We start from the raw sequence: 22778 nt of genomic DNA, 5'->3' as shown, positions 1-22778 counted from the left end.
AAAGCCTGAATTGAGTTCCTGATTTTATAATGCAAATTTTAAACATTAGAATTTTATTCCAGATTTCAAATTTAGTGTTTGGATTCCATATTCTGGATCTGAACTAGTTATTAAGTTTGGATGCATTTTTATTTATGTAGTTAGGTTTAATTCATTCCTTATTTGAGGGGCTTAGAATGCAAGGGGTGTAAGTGACTTGATCGATTTCTCTTCATCAACTTTTTCTTTAGTCAATAACTCAATTACAAAAACGTTCCAATTTGAGTTTGCTATAGAATCCGATAGATGAGATTTTGACCTATCTTCCACTTTGTTAATTACAGCTGAGAATGAGTTTGTAGCTAAGTTATGACCAAAAGAGAGAGTCGATGTAGAGAAATCGATCAAATCACTTACACCCCTTTAATTCTAAGCCCCTCATTTATGATCAGTTTATAAGTTTGGAATACGAATCCAATTCCAAATTTCCGGTTTCTAAACGTTAGTTTTAGATCTGATTTTAAATATTAACTGAATAAAAAACACTAAATTCAATGCGATTATGTTGTTTTCCGTATTCATTTATATAAATCTGTGTGATCTTCGTATATATTCTTGGATTGCACTAACGTTCCCATTGTAACTTTTACCTACTCAACGAGGGTATTACTTGTGTCATTTCAAGTGGTAATACTTCGTTGAGATTTATATGCCGCCTTGAATGCGTTCTGGGGTGGTGGGCTTTGGAGTCGAGTTACTTTCTTTGACGAAGGATCCCACGGCCGTAACGGGAGTCCCGGTCGCAACGTATATGAAAAGAGCTTCGGAAATGAAGCACCCATCGAACAGCTGCACCGTCGTACCTGTGAAAATATGATCAAATATGATCAAAATATGATCTACACGATTCGATAGAGCACTTAGGATGCCGTAAATACAAAACAGGTCGAAGCAGACGAGATCATTCCGGAAGCCATTCATGTTTTTAATGTTTTAATGTTAATGTTTTGTTCACATAGTTTAATAGTTTTAAACTACAAAGTTCATTAGCACTGAAAAAGATCAATCGATGGATGGTTCTGGAATTGAACTCATGATGGTTCGTTTAGTAAACGGACGCGCAGCAATTTAACAAAGACCCCGAGATGTAGTTCTATGGACATCATCTGATTGCTTTGAATCGAAAGCAAATTAGGATATGCAACCAGATACGAGGCCGAGATATTCTACCATACAGGATTCGGTTCATTCTACTTTTTCGGTCTTGAACTATTAAGCACTCTCATCAGAATTCGTTGAATTTAAGAACAATATTTAGAATATGTATTAACATATCAGTCGTTTACTCGTGGCAGACGTTGGACCAGATTGACCGTATATGGAACACATTTTTTTAAGAATGTCTTTGACGCTTCTGTTTTTTTTTCAATTTTTGTTCAGGTTCCAAGTACTTAGAGCGTAATGCACTGAAAATATTCTACTATGGTGTGATCATGTTAGCGGCACTGTTAGCAGTATTTATTCAACTTTTCAGCGTAACAACCGCTCATTAGCCTGCAGGATGAAACTATATTTACATAAATTTTAGGCGTCGTGGTGACTCTTATAATTTGTTTGATTGATTTCGTTCCAACATACTAAAGACGGGCAAAACGGTTCATTTCAGTGAACGGCTCAGAGCCATGCGCTCAATGAGAAGAGTCGGCTCATTTGAGCGGCTCGATGGCTCTTTTCAAGAACTGGTTTATTCGGACATATAAAGAATGGAAGACATAAAAATAAGGTTTAAAACAATAATCAGTGCAGAGAATAGTAAAAATATTACTTTACTGAAGGTTTTCTCTGATATATTTCTATCACAATAATTTTTTTACTTTTTTTATTGATAAACATTATCAGAATGTTTCATAATGTTATCTGATGAAAGTCTGCTACATCTTTCACTGCAAACTTGTCCTGCTTTCGGAAAAACTCGCTCACATGGTACCGATGTCGCCGGAAAATATAATATTTTCAAAAAAACAGGTAGAGTCGCGGAGAGATAAATTTCCTTTTATTCCACTAAAGCAAAGGGTCGCTTATTCTCAGAAAATGTGGTTCCGCTGAATGTTTATCTACAATAGAGATTGCAACAGCTTTTGGATCATGTGAGGATCGAAAATGACCAACCAATGCATCACACTTCTCCCATACAGATGACCGCGTTTCATCACCAACGATTCGTGGTAGTTTCATAGGCGTGTATTCTATGGATGTCATTTTTAGCGTGCTTATCGAAGAGTGGTGTGCATAGTTGTACTTTCTATTATCCCCAAAACCTCGCTGCTTGAAGTGAGGAACTAGCAGTATTGGTTAGGCTATTAATTCATCTGACTCAAGATTTGTAAATCGCTTTACCAGCTCCGGAATAAATTCATTACAGAGCGTTTTTTATAATCACTAGAACTGATTTCTCCTGATCCATATAATGTTGATCATGTCGAATTATCAATCGGGAGAATATAGCAGTTTTCGATAACGACACAGTTTTCTCCTCATTTTATATCCCAAACATTTTTAAAATGTTTCGAATGGAATGTTTTCATGATTAACTGTATTCTGTTAGTCAAATCATTTCATTCGATACCCATATGCGGGAGTTGCATGAAAAAAGTAATTGGCCATCTCGGAGTTGGATTTTTATAAACAACTGTGCTCTACTAGACAACCCCTCTCTTCTGATACCCCTATGATGGGGTTTTCAAAAGAAATGTAGTCTGACATTTTGTAACGGTCACCATTTTGGATTTACATTTTTCATAAATAACTGTACTGTGGAACCCCGAGCGGATGATCCGCTGTGCATTTTATTCGATGATTTTTTTATGTTTTCAATCAAATAGGTACCAAAGTAGACAGCTTAAAAGCATATTGAACTAATTTATTCAAAATATCAACTAAATAATACCTGTGCATATAGTTCAGATATGTTTTCTGCATCAAACGCCTTGTCCGAAATATAATTCAGAACGGTAGTCTGTCATTTTATAACGGCCGCTATCTTGGATTTCCATTTCACATAAATACCTGTGTCCTACTAGTCAAGTCCTTTCATTAGATACCCATATTGATGGGGTTTCCAGAAAATATGTAATCCGCCAAAATTAAAAAGCAGCATGGGAAATATATATTTCTTCCTCACTGCAACAGGCCACGGTTCGTGAGAACGAGCGTACGATCCACGGTTCTTTACCAATCAGCCGGCTCTTAAAAAAAACACGGTTCTTTTATGAACCGCAGTTCTTTTTTGAACCGTGGTTCTCAATTGAACGGTTCTTCATTTGAGCCGTTCATTTCAGAGCCGCGGCTCATTTTTAAAGAACCGTAGATCGTACGCTCTTTCTGACGGATCGGCTCAAATGAACGGCTCGTGAGCGCTCGCCCATCTCTACAACATACCCAGGCTCGTCACCTGTGTTAATCCGTCATTGATAATGGAAAACCGTTCTTTAGGCATATGATGATGTGGATTCGATTGTGCCCCAAATCCTTATACAATATACGATCTGTACAGATTTGGTTATTATATTGGTTGACCTTGCCACCCAATTTCGCGAATAATCTGGGTTCTACAAAATTTTCTAATCATAAAAAGGAACTGCTCAACGGCTATGCTAAAGTGAGTAAATTATCGTCATAAAAAAGTTTCATAGTAACTATGTTATTTGAATCTTTGTTCGATATCGGCTTTTCCGTCGAGTCAAAATACTTCCCATCGTTTGTTTTTTAACACGTTGACTGCCACGTCAGTCACCGGTGACTGACAGTATAACAAATGATAATAAATATAGCTAATATAATATAAGCTTATAACATTCCCTTTCGAACAAAAATGCCTTCCACTGCGATAAGTAACGATGGCGCTAATACGTTTAAAAATTTCCATAGAGTCGCTATAAAACCGTGACACTCAACATGTTAATGAAATTCCAAACAATAACAATGATAATATAGGGTATTATCATTGATACCTGATTTTGTTTATGGCCTAATTAAAAAAATCATCGGACTTCTCTTTACTGATTTCTAACAAAACGACTCATTTCGAATGGGATCACACTACCGTGTTCCACACATGCAAACTTATTTCATTTGTTTTTGTAATACACAAACGTGGAATGCCGCAAACGTCCGTTACGGTCAATTGCGTCGCCTTACGAATTCATCCGCCGCTCCAAAATAGCGCCCTGTTGAAAGCGCACCGTTCGCAGTCCGCGATCGAGAGCAGAAGAGTCCGTGCCTAACGCCGTGTCTATCCGTTTCGTGGAAAATAGGTACGCGTAGACAGACAGCACCAAGATCTGGAATCGCGTGAAGCATCACACTCTCACTCTCGAGTGACGGATGGGGCTTTTTTTAATTAGCTTCTCGAGTGCAATCATTCCCGCAAGCACTGACCGCATAAACATCCGCGGAACGAAACGGTGGTAACAAAACTCAAACGCCAATATCCAATACCCTAATGTGTGCGCAACGGTAGCGGCACGATCGATGCGCATCGAAGAAATTTATTTTCCATTTGTTCAGTCGAACGAACAATCCGAAGTCGGCAGGGAGTTCAGTTCGCTCGAGGGAAGACTCAAACGCAGTTGCAGAAGCTGATGGACATCTAGTTCCGGGACGGAGTGTAGTGTTTCCCAGAGTGATCAAGTGTAACCTGAGTGATATTTGGGTGACAGATAAGATTGTCAACCCGATGAGTGCTGAAAGGATAAACCATGTATAGGAGGGTTAGTGCAGCAAATCTCAGTCCTGCCACCATGATGGGGGCTGAAGAAAATGTGTACGGTGTAACTGGTGATGAAGAGGACGATTTCGGGGATGAAGAAGTTCAAATTGGTAACCGCAAACCCCGGGAAGGAAACTATGTTAGCAACAAGAGTCACTATTATTGTCGTGTTGCGCACGATGATGAGGAGGATGAGTATCTAATGTAATTATATATACTATGCTAAATTTATTTGCACGTTTTCAACATGACACACAGTCTTCGGTAACCCATAGGTGGTCCAAGGTTATGGATCAAACACTTTCACTAAACGATTAAATTATTGAAGCGCTCGAGTGCTTCAAACTATGCTGAAATCCGCGGATTTGTATCGCTACCATTGCAAAACTCACCAGTGTACTAATCGTGCTGGTGTATGCATATGCCTCGCAAATGTTTCGAAAAACCATTCAATTGTATGCTGGTAATGATGCGGCATACTTTTATTTTATATATTAGAAGGTATGTCAAAACATAGCACATTGGAAGTGTACTATCTGCCGACAAAATGAAAATATTTAAAAACCTTGAAATTGTGCGTAAGAAGGCTTCACGTTTCCTGGTCGTCTGCTTCATTAATTTTTTATTATATTTCTACTCATTTTTTATAGCTTTTATACCAGAAATGGATTTTATTGGATTTGAAATACTTTTTAAAACAATTTGCAACCCATTGTTCGAATAGGTTTTGTACGAGTAACACGCGACACAAACATCAATACAAATAAACGCATTACACCATGACTCATATATCAATAATTTCAATAGCACTTCCCAAGTGGGTATGCCCCAGTCTAGTGATCTAATTTGGAATATCTTCGTATTTTCATAATTGCTCAGCAGAACAGGTGCAGTAATGATTATAGTGATAACGTTTTTCGCCGCCAATCACACAATACAAACTCGGACGGTACCAACAAACCGTTTCAGCTTTAATTATACATTTATCTTTTTCATTTCGAATCCATTTCTTTACGGCTATTGCTAATGTGACTGCGGTCCCATTTAAATGCGAAGCTTCGTTTTCATTTTCTTGTTTGTTCCTCTTGCAACTTATTTTTCTATTATGCTATTGCAATTTCGGTTCGAATTGAAATCCTGTCATGCTTTTCCAGTGAATGCGCTTCAGTCCGTCAAATATTACAATATATTTCTAGTAACTTCATGACCTCTCATAGATTCTCTTTATCAGTTTCATTTTATCATTGGTTCATATTTTTGCCAAAATTGATTTTAAAAATATACAAGATCTCATGATATTTTTCAAGATATGTCAACTAACTAGTATTTATCATATGGTGAAAAACCAATGATCAGTCGATAAACGAAGACACAGAAATCAACCTGGATGAATTTTACTTTTTACTGTACACTAGAGGTTCAAGTATGAAACCGAAATCCACGCAATTATAGTTATACATGCTAATGTTAAAGTTTAAAAGTTAGATTTTTTTGGAATATGTGAACATCTACGGACATCTTTGTTTTTTTTTGCTATGAACTAAAAAAACGCTTCCGATTCGCATAAAATGTTGGTGGAAGCTCGCGGCGAGAATACTCTCTGTAAATTGCACTGTTATCATCGGTTCAATAGGAACTTTGATGTGTCGGAAGGGAGACTGGTCGAGGAAATGATTGAGCTACACAATTGGGATTAACTTCCGCATACGCCTTCTTCACCAGATTTGGCTCCTTCTGATTACCATCTATATTCATCGATGGTACATACACTGTGTTTCACAACTATAGAACCACTCATTTTTCCTGAGTTTCCAGAGATATTTAAGAAGTCGATTCAATTGAAGTATATAATCTATACTTCATATAGGACATAATAACTATCTTCTTTGAAATACTGGCCATTTGCACTTTATTGTTGTGTTCAGGCGAGAAACAACCAAAAAACTAAAATTCCAGTGTTTCATAACTATAGAACCAGATGAAAAAACTTTCACTCCTTTACAGAATTAACGTCAATTTTACATGAATTGCAACAAGTTTCTAATTCGTAGGTCATATTTAGTTCTCAATCAGATCAAATAACTTATTCGGGGTGGTTTTGACCAAGTTGCGCCATGTTGTAGTGTGCATCTCGTTCTACGCAGAGGATACTGCACGTTTAAGTTCTTCAAATCACTCATACTGCTTGTAAGCAGCATCTACTATTCGTACGATCACTTCTCATAAGTACTTGATAGGGTTTTATCTAGTAAACAAGCTGACTAGTCCACAATCTGAAGTCCCCATTCAATAAACCATGCCTTGACTTTCCGGATGTTATGAATTGATGTAAAAACAGAAGTAAATGATTCTGAAGTACTTCATTGCACTTCTGACTGTACATACATAAAGTTCAAATGGCCAGTCTTTTAAATGAAGATAGTTTTTATATACTACATTTCTATAGATTCTATAGTGATTCTATAGTTGTGAAAATATGCGGAAATGTATTCAATCATCAATTGATGGGCTGTTGCCCTTTGTGGTGCTCAAACTTGTTTATCTCTAATATTATTGGGGCACAGTTTATATTGAACACCTTGTTTGATTTTTTAATTTTGCTTAGAAAAGATGTATTATACTGTGTTACACTGTCAACGGCACGAATAAAAGCACATGTTTTTAAGAGTGTTGAAATGTTTATATTTGTGGGGCAAATCTCTTAAACTGAGCTGTGAGCTGTAAGGCAGTTCCAGACAACCTTCGGCGCCGTCGTACCAATGCACGAGAGTACAGTTATACCTCGATATAAGACAACTTTTTTTTCTCGTTACGTTATATCGAGTTACGTTATATCGAAGCAAAAAAATTTTTTTTGATTGATACAAAACAGTTCATGATTACTCAAAAAAGCGCAAAACTAATTTTCTATCACCCAGTACTATTTATAAACTTTTTTGTGCCCATTTAGGATCATTTTCGTAGACAAACATCAGTTTTAAGTAGAGGAAAAAAGTGAAATTGGTATCAATTAGTGATGAAACGGATAGTAGTTCGACCGGATACCGCATAGCTTCATGGCATGATAGCCGGATATTCGGCTTTTTATTCGCGAATACGAAACTGGATGACACTGCATCTGTGCATGGAGCGAATAAAGGATAAAATTTTAGAAGAAATAAACACATTTTTACATAATAATAATGAACTATGAATAAATTTACCGCTTCAGTGGATTTCTTTTAATAGAGATTCAAGTTTTCTGCAAGTGATCTTCAACAGGGTTTTTTAGGACTGTTTCAACGAAGTGGCTAATGAAAATAATAGTTAGAGTCGCATTCAGGAAAAAAAATGAGTTGTTTCGTTATGATTTATGTTGTTTTTTTATCTTTTTTATCTTTTATCTTTTACTTTCCTTCCGAAGGAAGATGTAACCAGAGATTTTTTGCCTCAGAAAATCCCAACGACGCCAGCTGGAAACACAGGTCGATCGGATTGTGAGGCCATTACGCTAACCACACAACCACTGGCGCCGTCCGTTATTTATGTTGTGTTAATGAGGAATTGTGGATTTTTTCCAATATACGGTATCCAGCCGGATAGCAAATATTGGCCGGATAGGCCGGATATCCGTTTCATCTCTAGAATCAATATTTATTTTATAGTTTCTGTATTTGACATACAAATGAAACACAAATTTCTGCATTACTCAAGAATTAATCAAGCAAATGAAACCAAATTTGGCATGTGGATATTTAAGGGTGCAATAAATGATTCTATGGTGGATAGATACTCCTCCTTCCTCCCTTAGGGGGGGGGGGGTCTTTAGAGGGCCCAAAACGTTTCTATGGTGATTAGACACTCCCCCCTCCCTCTCTCTCTAAGAGGAGAAGAGGAGAGGGGTCTGTTTTATTCTATCATATATTCTATATCAAACATTTATTCCATGTAACGGAGAAACATGCTATTTGCAAGTGGTTGAAAAATATTGGACGAGAATTGTATCTGAAAATAATCTGATATTATAATGATGAGTTTTGGTAGAAGTACTAGGAATTTTTCAGCAATTATTCTATAATTATTGATTAGAAGATCAATCAATGGACAGTTCTGCGATTGGACTCATGAATTTACGCTTAATAAGAAAACGTGAATGTATGAAGGTATTGCTAACAAAAAACAAATTTTGGGCGGGACGAAGTTTGCCGGGTCAGCTAGTACTCGATAAAACGAGAATAAAATGTTCAATCTTCAAAATCGAGCAATTATCACAGAAAATCCATCGTTTTAAATTGTTTGAGAATCGCAAGAGTTGACATGCGAAGAAAATTGAGATTGAAGATATACAAAAAAAAGAACTTATTTTCTTTTCATTTCGAGGGATCCAAAGTGAAAATTGAAAGCTGGAGATAGCCCAACCTTAATACTCGTAAACTCATCTTTTCAATAGATGGTTACAACCACATTTTCGGGGTTGTGGCAGCTCTGATTACAAATTTCGATGAACATGTTTATTCACGCTTCACGTCAATAAACTTCATCATTTGAAAAGTAAAATCATTTGATGGGTCTAATGAGGAATCAGGCATGGCGCTTGGGATAGCCCAATCGGAATACTCTTAAACTTATCTATTCAGTGGATGGTCATAACGAGATGTCTTCTGAAGTATTGATCTCTGGACTCGAGAACGGTCGCATTAGCAGATTGTTTTCGGAAATCTACAATAGTAAAGCAGGAGTTTCCTTATATTATATGTTCACGGCTAGTACGTATGTAGATACTGAGTTCAATTCGCAATCGGTCAAGTTTTTTTTTGGATTGGATACATTGGATACTCACTTTGCTCATTTGGTAAAAAAAATATGTCTGTGACAAAAATAGTTCATTTTCTGTTTTATTATTATTTGTATTATAGTGGCACAAGGGATATAAGGAACATATTTGCATCTGAACTGTTAAGATTTTTGACAGTGTTGTAAATTTTTATTTGTACTCGCCCAACGATGTTCCTTCCATAACGAAATATCTAATTTCAATAACCATACCATAAAATCAGTATGTTTTATTTGGAGCACATTCTAAGACGAAATGTACTCGTAAAGACATCGTTTTAATAGACTTCAGTTCTTAAACTACTTAAATCCATTTCATAACACAAGCGCAATTATTTAAGCGAAAATGGAAAATGGAACAAATTGATGAGTTTTATGACATTTGGATGGGATTCGCCAAAAAGGCGTAGTCAGCATTGGCCAATAAACCGAACGAACTCCTTATGATTAACAACATTTCGACCGAAATATGACTGAAATCAAAATAAAATGATTTTCAATTGCTATCACTATGGCGTAGCAAAAAAGGTGGTATTTAGGTTCAGCGGAACTTAATACTTTTATTGAAATAAATTTTTCTAATGAATGTGTTTTCTCTAGATTTTCTCTAGAATTGAGTTAAGTTCCTAATAATTGCTATGACTCACTCTGATCCACAAAATTGGTTTACATTCATAAAATGTATTGTTCAGTCTCTTGACGAAGATGCCTCACACGATCTAATGTTTCATCAGTAGTACAGTCAGTAATACAATCAAAATGAACTCTCGGATCCATTTCTTCTAACATCCCAATATTTTTCTCTTTCCCGCGATTACAGCCAGCGCACCGTACAGGAAACGAAAGGATGGGACGTCTTTCGAGACCCTCCGATCAAGGAGGACACCGGCTCGATGGCCGACACGGCCTGTCTCGAGATGATGATCAAAATCATGAAAATCCTAGCATACCTCGTCACTTTCGTGATCGTGCTAACCGGTGGCGTGGTTGCCAAAGGGAGCATCCTTTTTATGTCCTCACAGCTGCGACGGGATCGTAAGATCACCTACTGCAACAGAGACCTGGCCCGAGACAAACAGTTCGTGGTGTCACTGCCCGAGGAAGAACGGATAGCATGGATGTGGGCGATAATGATAGCATTTTCGGTCCCCGAGATCGGTGCCTTCATTCGATCCACCAGAATATGTTTCTTCAAATCGATGAAGATGCCACTGAAATCTCACTTCCTACTGGTGTTCCTGATGGAGTCATTCCACACGATCGGTTTGGTGCTTTTGTTTTTCGTTGTCCTGCCGGAAGTTGACTCAGTGAAAGGAGCCATGTTGACCAATTGCCTCTGCGTGATACCGGGTAAGTAGTGTGATCGATCCGGCGGACAAAAAAAACTAATTACGCATGCAATTAATTTAAAGGAATGCTCGGACTTTTCTCACGAACAAATAAGGAAGGAAAGCGTGCCGTGAAAACAATCGTAGATCTGGCAGCTCTCGCAGCGCAAATAACTGGCTTCATTGTGTGGCCATTACTGGAAAACAGACCTATGCTATGGATGATCCCTGTTTCAGCAGTGCTAATTTCATGCGGCTGGTGGGAGAACTATGTCTCAGCGCAGAGTCCATTCGGCTTTATCCGATCGATGGGACGCGTCAAAGAAGATCTTAAACAGACACGCTACTTCACCTACATGTTGTTGTCAATCTGGAAAATTATACTATTTTTCTGCTTCGTTTTAGTGATTCTATTCATACAAGGCAATGAGGTAGCAAATCTCTTCACCATGTTTGGTATCGGTTTCGGTCCGCACAAAATCGTCGTGGAGGAAGTAAATGTGGCATTCAGTTCGGCTCTTCCAGATCTTGTCGAGGCATCACAAGCCGGTGACACTATAGATATTGACGCTTCGTACAATACGGTCGTCTATGTGTTGATAATCCAAATTTTGGGTGCATATCTCTGTTACATTTTCGGCAAGTTCGCCTGCAAGATCCTGATTCAAGGATTCAGCTACGCGTTTCCAGTGAATCTCACGATCCCAGTTTCAATTTCCCTCCTAATTGCCGCCTGTGGAATCAGAAATGATGATCCATGCTTCTTCCATGGTACAATCCCGGACTATCTGTTCTTCGAGAGTCCTCCAGTGTTCAGGTTGAGCGACTTCGCTTCCCGGCAGATGGCCTGGGCCTGGTTGCTGTGGCTTCTCTCGCAAACCTGGATCACACTGCACATCTGGACGCCAAAGTGCGAACGTTTGGCCAGCACTGAGAAACTTTTCGTTACTCCGATGTACAACGCACTGCTGATCGATCAATCGATGGCAATGAACAGAAGGCGCGATGATCAAGCAGATGTCAAGACGGAAGATTTAGCTGAAATTGAGAAGGAGAAGGGTGACGAGTATTACGAAACTATTTCGGTTCACACGGACGGCTCGGCACTTCCGAGACCAAGTGTGAAGTCCTCCGATCACATTACAAGAATCTACGCTTGTGCGACACTGTGGCATGAAACGAAGGAGGAGATGATGGTGTTTTTGAAATCGATTATGAGAATGGATGAGGATCAGTGTGCAAGACGGGTAGCGCAGAAGTATCTGAGAATTGTGGATCCGGATTATTACGAATTTGAGAGTAAGTTTGTGAAATGGTTAAGTGATCAAGCATTGTTTGGAGTCTTGTTTTCAGCTCACATTTTCTTCGATGACGCGTTCGAAATTTCCGATCACAGCGATGATGATATTCAGTGTAACCGATTCGTGAAAATTCTAGTGGACACCATCGATGAAGCTGCGTCAGAGGTTCATCAGACCAACATACGATTGCGACCACCGAAAAAATACCCAACACCATACGGAGGACGGTTGGTGTGGACTTTGCCCGGAAAGACCAAACTTATCTCACATCTTAAGGATAAAGATCGCATTCGACATCGTAAGCGTTGGTCTCAGGTATGATACGGAAGTGAAATTGCGTAATCATCAAAGTCATCTCATCTATCCACCGCTCCCAACAGGTCATGTACATGTACTACCTTCTCGGACATCGTCTCATGGAACTACCGATTTCGGTCGATCGTAAAGATGTTATGGCTGAAAATACTTATCTACTAACACTGGACGGAGACATCGATTTCAACCCGAGCGCTGTCACATTACTGGTGGATTTGATGAAGAAAAATAAGAATCTGGGAGCCGCTTGTGGACGCATTCATCCCATCGGATCCGGTCCTATGGTGTGGTATCAGAAATTCGAATACGCTATTGGTCATTGGCTGCAGAAGGCCACCGAACATATGATTGGCTGTGTACTTTGTAGTCCTGGATGTTTTTCTCTTTTCAGAGGTAATGCAAGGGAAGTGAACATTAAAGTATTGGCTAACATTTAATTTATTGGAACAGGTAAAGGTCTGATGGACGATAATGTTATGCGTAAATATACCACCCGTTCCGATGAAGCTCGGCACTACGTACAGTACGATCAGGGAGAGGATCGTTGGTTATGTACGCTACTTTTACAGAGAGGTTATCGTGTCGAATATTCAGCTGCTTCTGATGCGTACACTCACTGCCCGGAAGGATTCAACGAGTTCTACAATCAACGTCGTCGTTGGGTTCCGTCCACCATCGCCAATATCATGGATCTGCTTATGGATTATAAACGAACGATCAAGATTAACGACAACATCTCGTTGTTGTACATCTTCTACCAAACGATGTTGATGGGTGGTACTATCCTTGGCCCGGGAACGATTTTCCTTATGTTGGTGGGGGCTTTCGTCGCTGCGTTTAAGATTGATAACTGGACTTCGTTCTATTACAACATCATACCCATATTATTGTTCATGTTGGTCTGTTTCACGTGTAAATCAAACATACAGCTGCTCCTGGCGCAGATTCTGTCTACGGTATATGCCCTTATCATGATGGCAGTCATTGTCGGTACGGCATTGCAGTTGGGCGAGGACGGTATCGGAAGTCCATCGGCTATTTTCTTGATTGCAATGACGGGGTCGTTCTTCATAGCAGCGTGTCTTCATCCGCAGGAATTCTGGTGTATCGCATCTGGTATAATCTACCTGCTTTCCATTCCATCTATGTATCTGCTGTTGATTCTTTACTCGATCATCAACTTGAACGTGGTCTCCTGGGGAACCCGTGAGGTTGTGGCGAAGAAGACCAAAAAAGAAATGGAACAAGAGAAAAAAGAAGCAGAGGAGGCTGCCAAAAAGGCGAAACAAAAGTCTCTACTTGGGTTCCTCCAGGGTGGTACTGGATCCAACCCCGACGAGGAAGGATCCATTGAGATTTCCATCGCCGGACTGTTCCGTTGTTTGCTGTGTACTCACGGCAAAACAACCGATGAAAAGGCCCAGCTGATTCACATTGCTGAAGCACTCGGAGACATCACGAAGAAGATCGAAACGCTGGAGAAACACATAGATCCACACGGACATCACAATCGGAAGCGCACAGTGTCATCCGGATCGAAGGAAAATCATCTTGGATCGGTTGCTGAAGACACCGAAGAAGACGACGAAGAATCGGAATCGGAAACATCCACTCTGCAGAGAAATGAACGCGATTTCCTAACCAATCCCTATTGGATAGAGGATCCTGATCTGAAAAAGGGAGAAGTTGACTTCATCTCTAGCACCGAGATACAATTCTGGAAGGATATGATTGACCAGTATCTGTACCCAATCGACCAGAATAAGGAGGAACAGGCATGTTCGAGGAAACGATAAACAAGGAACCGTATTAATATTTTTTGTAATTTTAGGCACGTATTGCACACGATCTGAAGGAACTGCGTGATTCGTCCGTTTTCGGATTCATTATGATTAATGCCCTCTTCGTACTGATAGTATTCTTGCTTCAGTTGAACAAAGATCACATTCACGTCAAATGGCCGTTGGGTGTTAAAACTAATATCACCTACGACGAAGCAACGCAGGAGGTAAAATTAAGGAGGCATTCGAAATCGATTGGTCATTATCGTCTCGGACTGTAAACACGCTGAAGATTATAATATCACGTTTGAATGCCTCCTGTTCCAACAGATAATAATCTGTTTTCTTTTTTTTTCTTTTTTCTTTTTCTACCAATAATCGACCCGGACTGCGGAAACGCATTCTGTAAATCAATCACAAAACGAAAACTATTTGGACTGTAATTCTCGAAATGACGCGAATACGACTCAAACTCTGACTTCCAACGATGACAACCGCTACCGAACGACGACAACATCAACAGGCACGTATCGCGTCCGACCTGATCGAGCTGCGAAACAAGTCTGTATTTGCTTTCTTCATGTTCAACGCACTGTTCGTGCTGATCGTGTTCTTGCTACAGTTGAACAAAGACAAACTGCACATCGTTTGGCCGTTGGGCGTTAAAACCAACATAACCTATGATGAAGTGACAGCTGAGGTTTGATACCATCGAATTTTCGTTACTGTTGTTATGTACCCCCTGCTAATCTTAATTTCTGTGCCACACATACCCATACATCTCACCAGCTCGCGCCGGCGTTTCTCTCTGTCAGTACTGGATACCCCCAGCCAATTATCCTTGGGATTCACCTGGGGAAGGCATTCACTACCCCCTCAACATCCTAGCTAATTTCAACCGAAATAAAAAAAAAACAAAGGCTAACATCCAGAACTTCTCCTAATATATCTTCTACTTCTTTCATTGTGGTACAGAAATGCATGTGTTTACTGTTAAATATCAATAATTTACGAGCGGTTTGGTGTTCTGGATACTACTTTCCACAAAGGCAAATGTCAGTAATTAACACTAAGCTAAGAATCCCCTCAATTGCACGAAACACTAGTACCTATCACTGTATTTTTTATCCATGTTTTGTTTTATGTTAAAATATTTCGATGTATAAATGTTCACCCGAACGCAACAAAAGTGTCATCGCAATGACGGAATCATAATTCGCAATTCTATCGTACTGATATAGCTACAATAGAGGAATGGAATAATAGTACAGACTTCTGATCAGCTACACCGACAACGTGCCGATCTCAGTATAACCCACGTATTAAACGTACATCCTCGGTGCGCTTCTAGCACCACGTTTGGAAAAAAAATGAACAACCCGCTAGTTTCAAATGAACAGCCGCATTTATTCAACCATTCTTCATTCATCATAAGAAAATTAATTCACCTCCTCGTTCTGCCGTGTCTTATTTGGTGTACAACTCCTCCTTCTTCGGCGTCTTTAGCGATTAATTTCGGTTCAAATAAATGGATTATAGGTGTCCTACAGTAAACTTGGGCATCTACTGATATAACACCATGAAAATATGAATTGTTTTACATTATGATCGAGCAAAACTTTAGAAAACTATTATTTTGTTACGCTAGACTTTGAAGAGAAAGAGTTGGAGGCACTTGACCAAAAGTTCTATCCTAATCAACAAGCAACTGAACAAGCAACTTCAAAACACCTCGAAGCCTTAGGAATGATACAGGTGTGAAGAAAATGGGTGCCTAGGTTGTAGTCAGGATGTTATACGGTGTTCGTTAGCCCATGACCAAAGGGAGACCATGAGAGGCTTCAACGTGGAAAGCTCACGACTTAAGAAAAGAGTTGGAAGTATAACTTGACCAATTTTTTTTTGAGAACGGTGAAATGGAAAGCTCATCGCGGTCCGCTTATTCATTACAGACATTACCCATTTGTATCAACAAATTGCAAATGGCTTAATTATATTCAAAATGCAAAGAAAATGTAACATATTGGATCGATTCGTGGATAGCCCAAATGTTGACCAAATAATTTCACGCGGGACTCGTGCACTGGAAGAAAGTAATGATCGGCGATTCTCTTTTCAAAGTATAAACCGCTTATTCCGAGACTAAAACGCAGGAAGTCATAATCCAATTTTGTTTTGCAAAATTTCATTTAGCTACTCAGCGAAGCTATCCTTAGCTACCTTGCCAATCAGTCGTGTCTAATATTATTGCCTGATTCGATCTGGGGTTATTTGAGTCCACATTTTTGATCTTCTCATTGTCCAAATATCATCTGATCGAATATCTTCAATCACTTCGTGTCCTTACTTTAGGTGTCGATCACGTTTCCGACGTCCTCCGACATGTCTCGCCATCTGCAAACTTCGATGCATTTACGTCGTTCTCAAAATAGTAGATATTTTGTAGAGTAATTAAAATGACCCCCAAAAGCTTGAAAATTTGAGCCTCGAAAATATACTCATTTCTCCAGCAGAGTAACCGCACCATCAAACATTAGCACCCTTTAGCTACTACCGAGATTGAGCGACCTATGAAGCGTTGTCCACTTAGAATCCGTGTGAAAGATTCACTTATACCTCGGAGATGGATTGACAAACGAAAAATGTTAATCAATCAAAGCAAATATATTTTATTGCACTTTACTATACAAATATTATGAACATTATTTCTTTTCATTCCTGAAATAACTACACACTTTCCTTGTGATACCCGCCATCAAATGTTGCACACCTGAAGTAGTGTCCCGATCATCTGTGTAGTGTCCCGATTCGTTTTACTAGTCTTCTCAAGCTTTCGCTTCATAATTGCCCAACAAATTGGGCGGAATTGGAGGTTATTCAGTAGATTCAGGTCCTTGTCAACGCTGTTGTGCTGTAGTGACAACTCACCAAATTAGGCCAAAACAAAACTGGTTCTTTGTGTGCTTTTATGAAAGACAGCAGGCGTGTTCTGAGACATTCTTCTTTGTACAATTTCAAATTAAACTTTGGTTTCCGTTCCACAGAAACAAATATCTTGCCAATCAAATTTCATTGGCGTAAACCTCGAATGGACTAACAACGCTTATCATGATGTAATTCTAGAACATATGAGAATTCGATTTTCCTAATTTTACGATCTTCCTTCAGAGTTTTCCGAAAATTTTCCGATTTTTCTCTCCACTATATTGATCTACGGGAAGAGACGAACACAACAAAATAAATACGACAACCAATCGGACCATTCCTTCCTAGGGTTTTCCGCTTATCAACACATTTGGCTTTCCATTTTTATTTATATAGATCATGAATTTCAAATTTCGGTTGATGAGAACCCTCTCTACATGGTATTCATTTTTATTTAAACCACCCTATGACAATGAATACTTGAACTTAAGCTTGGGTAGGCTGTACAATTCGTAGTAGCTCTCCGTGATTGACCTGAACGAATGAAATTGGACAATGAACACACCGAATGACGCTTGAGAGTAGCAAACCATTCCCATTGTGCAAGTTTCGATGTATCGAGATTTAAATAGTCGATAACGACGCCGGCCACGTTCTTACAGTCACCAGGGGAAGGGAAAGAATGTTAGTATGATATTCGTCGCCCGAAAGCCAGAAGGGTCGCCTCTATGGCGTGGTTCCCTAGCGAATATCATGGGAAGGATGAGTGTAAGTGGTAAGGGTAAAAAATCTGGATTCACTGCGGTATGTGATGTGATTTCTCAAACGTGGAGTTTCAGTCATATGACGGAAACCTGAAAAGGTAATCCAGAGCTCCTATAATTTCGCTATCTCGAAAACATGTGTATAATCGAGTATCTCGTCACGTTGATATGTGTGGAAAACAACTTTCGATGACCTAACAAGATCATCTACAGAACTCCTGTATTCCCCGATACGCACGTAACATATAATACTGAATTATCGATGGCAACAAAAAAAAACTCTGGTCTGGGCACTCCTGAGGTACAAAGCAATAATGGCAACACTGCTGAATTGGATTTGTGCTAACAGTTTCGTATATTTAATACTTCTGCTCTCAATTATTGCATACCAACACTTGCATATAGCACCGCAACACACAATACATAATTGCGAGCTTAAACTCTAGCAAGAAACGAACACTTTCGCATGTAATCCTGAGTATGACCTATCAAACCTCTAAACTGAATAAAATGTAGGGAAATACACAAACACGATTTCTCCGTCAGTGTATGAATTTTATTCAGTGTATGAATTTTATTCTATCCTGTACATTTTCCCTGCGAAAAAGTTTTCAATACTCACTTCCTATGACAATGAATACTGATCAAAAACTGGAAAGGGAAACAAAAACCGAAAATCATATATGATTCCGCGTGTGGGTGTAATTTTTGCACCTTCGATGTTAAGCATTTTGAGTGGTTTAATTTCTAAATTCAATACGCTGATTGTTATATTTCGGTTTGTAAGTTAACAGAGAAATGATATTAAGTATGCCCCGCGACAATAACCGGAAACGCAAATCGCCAAAGGTGGACTGTCTAGAAGCTGACTGGAACAAAAGCAAAATAGTTGATGGTCTGTCCGTTTATATCGCTGAAAACCACAATATCACTTCTAGGTGGATTAATTTGATTTTTTCATCATTTAACGACCAGACCTTTTTTTTTAAATAATTTATTTTCAATTGGCTCAGCAACGTTAAGCATCAATGAGCCGTGTTTGTGAATAGGGAAAAGCCCTTGTGAGTAGAACTATGCAAATGTTCTTTCTCAAAAAGACCAGACCTTGGTTGAATAAAACTATTCCTGTCATGAGTGATAAAATTTTACGCTTCGTATATTAAAAACCTGTCCATATTCCCCCCACTATATGTCCATATTACCCGCATCGAAAAAAAAGTTCGACTTTTTATTGAAAACATTTTTCATTACGACTGCATTATCTGTAAGCCCAGTGTTTGCTTTAATGTTTCTCAGCTTTTTACCAAATAAGTTGACGTTCGTAAGTTTCACTACTACACTTCGTTCGAGCCTGCGCTCCTCTCGTATAAATATCCGAGCACATCACACACATTTTGACGATATTCATATACGTTGGTTGTGTAGTTTGGCGATATTATATTTAGCGACTCGCTGCACGAAAACCGGAAATCACCGGAAAAGGATTATCTGAAAACAAACCGCTGCACTGGTGGTCACATTGCGTGCTATAAAATATACAACGCGTACGGATTCTACATGGACAATGCTTTATTTACAAATTGATGTCAAATCGATAGTTGTTCCATCTTAGGGATCTCAGACAGGGTACCAAATTCCACAATTCAGCCGACTATAACAGGTTCGCCACTGTGGAAGTATTAAATTTAAACGCATCCCTAGTACTCCATTGGCTTCCGTCGCACATCGCAGTCTAAATATAAAGCTCTAACTGGTTCAAACTATTCCCATTGTTCCCGGCTCTTGTGAATCTATGAAAATATGTTGATACCCAACACCGATTGATAAAACTTGAACGAGGTAGCTTCCCTCCAATAGTTTAGTTTGACTGCACTATTGTCTCTATGCATCCTACTGGTCATGCCTCATTTCAATTTCCGCAGTATATGAAGTACTCAGCACTTCTCGACGGTAATATCTTCGAACCCTCGATTTTTTTCTGATATTCTGGTATGATCGTTTTTCGGACACCCGCCCAATTAATACTCGTAATCTCCTTCGAAAAAAAGTCTAAGCATGATAACCGTCAACATTTTATTCTATTATTCTATTCTGTCAACGTCCGAATGTCATGTGGGAAGGACCGGAAATACTCAGTATCGTCAGTCCGATTGGATCCAATATTAAAACTATCACGATTTTTCAACTTTTTCAAAAAGATTTCCAGCCGTATGCTGGTAAATCTTTGCTTATCACAGTAAAGTTCTACCCAGCACCTTGAAATTGATGCAATTCCCCTTATCCGCAGTCAACGGCTTCTAATATAATTCTACGAACAATACGATTTGTAATTTTCTCCGTTTCCCCGTGTAAATTTTCACCGTTTATATCTATACCATCTATTCATAATTTATTCCAAAGTAAGAAACAAATCAATTGAAACCATTGTTCAACGTTCGAAGTAACATTCCTACACACTATACGATATGTCACACCCAAGAGCGTAACACAGCATGGCTTGCGAATGCAGAGCAATTGATGAAGCACTGGTGCCCGATGAAACGTAACCGGTACTACCAATCATCACCAGAACATTGTGCGACAGCAGTACATGTTCTTTAAAACCCGACCTTACACAAAACCTAATGAACCCCAAATGACCACATATGAACCATAAAAACATGACGACCCTCCTCCAAAAACCGGACCCCCCACAAATCCATCTCGTCATTTTCCATTGCGTGGCTAATTATATTATGTACATTCATCATCTCATTGTCATTAACAATAGCATCAAACATGTCCCACTAACTTACTCCCATAGCATGTACAAACATGTTGGCAGAACCAGTGTGACGGAAGCAAAGATCTCGCTTCGTGCATGTGCATCGTTTTCGGTCATCTGTTGTTCGCTAAAAACGGACTAACCTTCAATCATTCCATACAAATATTCTTGAGCGGGTGTTAATCCAACTCACTATCGTCTAGGTTCATATCTCGAAGGAATACCTCCAGTTGGAACCGATCGGATTGGTGTTTGTGTTCTTCTTCGCGTTGATTCTTATAATCCAGTTCACCGCTATGTTGTTCCATCGTTTCGGCACTCTGTCCCATATTCTTGCCTCCACCGAGCTCAACTGGGGCTGCAATAAGAAACCCGAGGAGCTCTCACAGGATGCACTAATAGACAAGGTAAGTGTTCACCAAAAGACCAAGCATTTAGGTCTAACAATGGTTATCATTCACCACCACACAGCACGCGGTGGAGATCGTCAAGAATCTTCAGAGGCTCCAGGGTATAGATGGAGACTATGATAACGACTCTGGCAGCGGACCGGATAGAATAGCGCGCCGGCGAACGATCCAGAACTTGGAGAAGGCACGCCAGCCGCGGCGACAGATTGGTACGCTGGACGTGGCCTTCAAAAAACGTTTCCTCAAATTGACGGCCGACGAGAACAACAGCGGAACGCCAATCCTAACACGAAGAATGACGATGCGCCGGGAAACTATACGCGCCCTGGAGGTACGCAAGAACTCGGTGATGGCCGAGAGGCGGAAATCACAGATGCAGACGCTAGGGGCTAACAACGAATATGGAATAACTGGAGTCACCAACGTAAGTTTGATGTTTATGTGGTATGATGTAAATTGACGTTTAATTGATTTGATTTAAATTTAGACGAATAATAATGTACCGCCGCGTCCCACGCGAATTTCGAACGCTGGAGTTAGCGTGAAGGATATCTTCAATGTCAATGGAGGACCTGGTGGTGAAATCTACGGTGTGACGGGGCAAGTCAACCAAGCCTACGAACCGGTGATTGAAGATGACGATCGCAACTCTCTGAGACTGCAAACTCGCAATCAAGTCACATGGAGCAACAACAACGGGCGTCTGTGATAGAAGTTTTTCGGTGAGATCGATACACTCCCGTTTTGGATGTGTTCCTAGGGATAAGAAACGAATTGGAAGAGATGGAAGATGATTCAATCGAAAACGTGTAAACTCATTTTTCACAGTTTAACTCAATGCTAACTGCTTCAGTTGAAAAAAAAACAAACAACTGCCCTTTTTTGTACAACAGAGGAAAAAACATTTGACTATTATGAACTGCCAATTGATATACTCACGTTTCGAAACTTGACCAGAAGGATCATCTTCGAACGAAGCAATACTCAATAGTTTAAACACTAACGTAGCATTAAATGAAAGAAGAAAAAACATAAAAAACAACTCTTCTATTTCGATTCGAAAAGATTGAGCTAAATCTAATGCTTTGGGTTGAATGAAAAAATTATTGAAACGTTGCAAATGAAACTGATTTCGAGTCGCCTATAACATATTTATTTGTGTAAGAATAAAGTCAATTTTAGGCCCCATACTTCTTTCGTTTCCGACCTTCACAAACAAGTGCAACGACTACTAATATATATCTTATTGTAAATATGCCTATCATTTCATTGAAATTATGTTATTTTCCCCGGTACACTTTTTTTTGTATATCACCCATGTTTTGTCAAACGAAGGTTTTTTTTAGTAAATCTCAAAATTTCTGCGATACAGAATGAAAAAAATATTATACATATTTTTACGGTACGAACTGAAGATTTTGCGTCATAGGAAAGAAAGTCCTGTCTGTCTTCAAAGCGCTTTTCGTTTTTTGATAAGGCGTGGTGCACAAATCACGTAACGCTGAAAAACGGCTTTTGAACCACGTCTCTCTGCTCTTTTTCAACCCAATTCCTATCTCTAACACACAGTAAGTAACGCAGCTCTGTAGTAAAACCAACAGTGCGTCCCGATACGAACTGAACAAAGGTTT

At 39.3% G+C, this 22778-nt stretch overlaps 1 protein-coding gene across 5 annotated transcripts in view; it reads left to right on the top strand.

The window, feature by feature from the left end:
* Positions 1 to 22552, top strand: part of LOC129775792 (chitin synthase chs-2) — an 87863-nt gene extending 65311 nt beyond the window's left edge. For 2 of the 5 annotated variants that reach the window (XM_055780893.1, XM_055780895.1), the window contains exons 4-12: positions 10380 to 10909; positions 10972 to 12186; positions 12241 to 12503; positions 12569 to 12896; positions 12954 to 14278; positions 14335 to 14511; positions 20941 to 21144; positions 21209 to 21571; positions 21635 to 22552. In XM_055780893.1, coding sequence (XP_055636868.1) covers positions 10380 to 10909; positions 10972 to 12186; positions 12241 to 12503; positions 12569 to 12896; positions 12954 to 14278; positions 14335 to 14511; positions 20941 to 21144; positions 21209 to 21571; positions 21635 to 21856 — 4627 coding nt within the window. In that variant the 3' untranslated portion in view covers positions 21857 to 22552. Of the gene's footprint in view, positions 1 to 4427; positions 4952 to 10379; positions 10910 to 10971; positions 12187 to 12240; positions 12504 to 12568; positions 12897 to 12953; positions 14279 to 14334; positions 14512 to 14807; positions 14985 to 20940; positions 21145 to 21208; positions 21572 to 21634 lie in introns of those variants that run through there. The other 3 variants (XM_055780892.1, XM_055780891.1, XM_055780894.1) reach the window with 3 other exon arrangements.
* The last annotated feature ends 226 nt before the right edge of the window (positions 22553 to 22778 follow it).

This window comes from Toxorhynchites rutilus, chromosome 3 (genome assembly GCF_029784135.1).
Source record: "Toxorhynchites rutilus septentrionalis strain SRP chromosome 3, ASM2978413v1, whole genome shotgun sequence".
NCBI lineage: Eukaryota > Metazoa > Arthropoda > Insecta > Diptera > Culicidae > Toxorhynchites > Toxorhynchites rutilus.
This window is presented reverse-complemented; position numbering and strand designations above follow the sequence as displayed.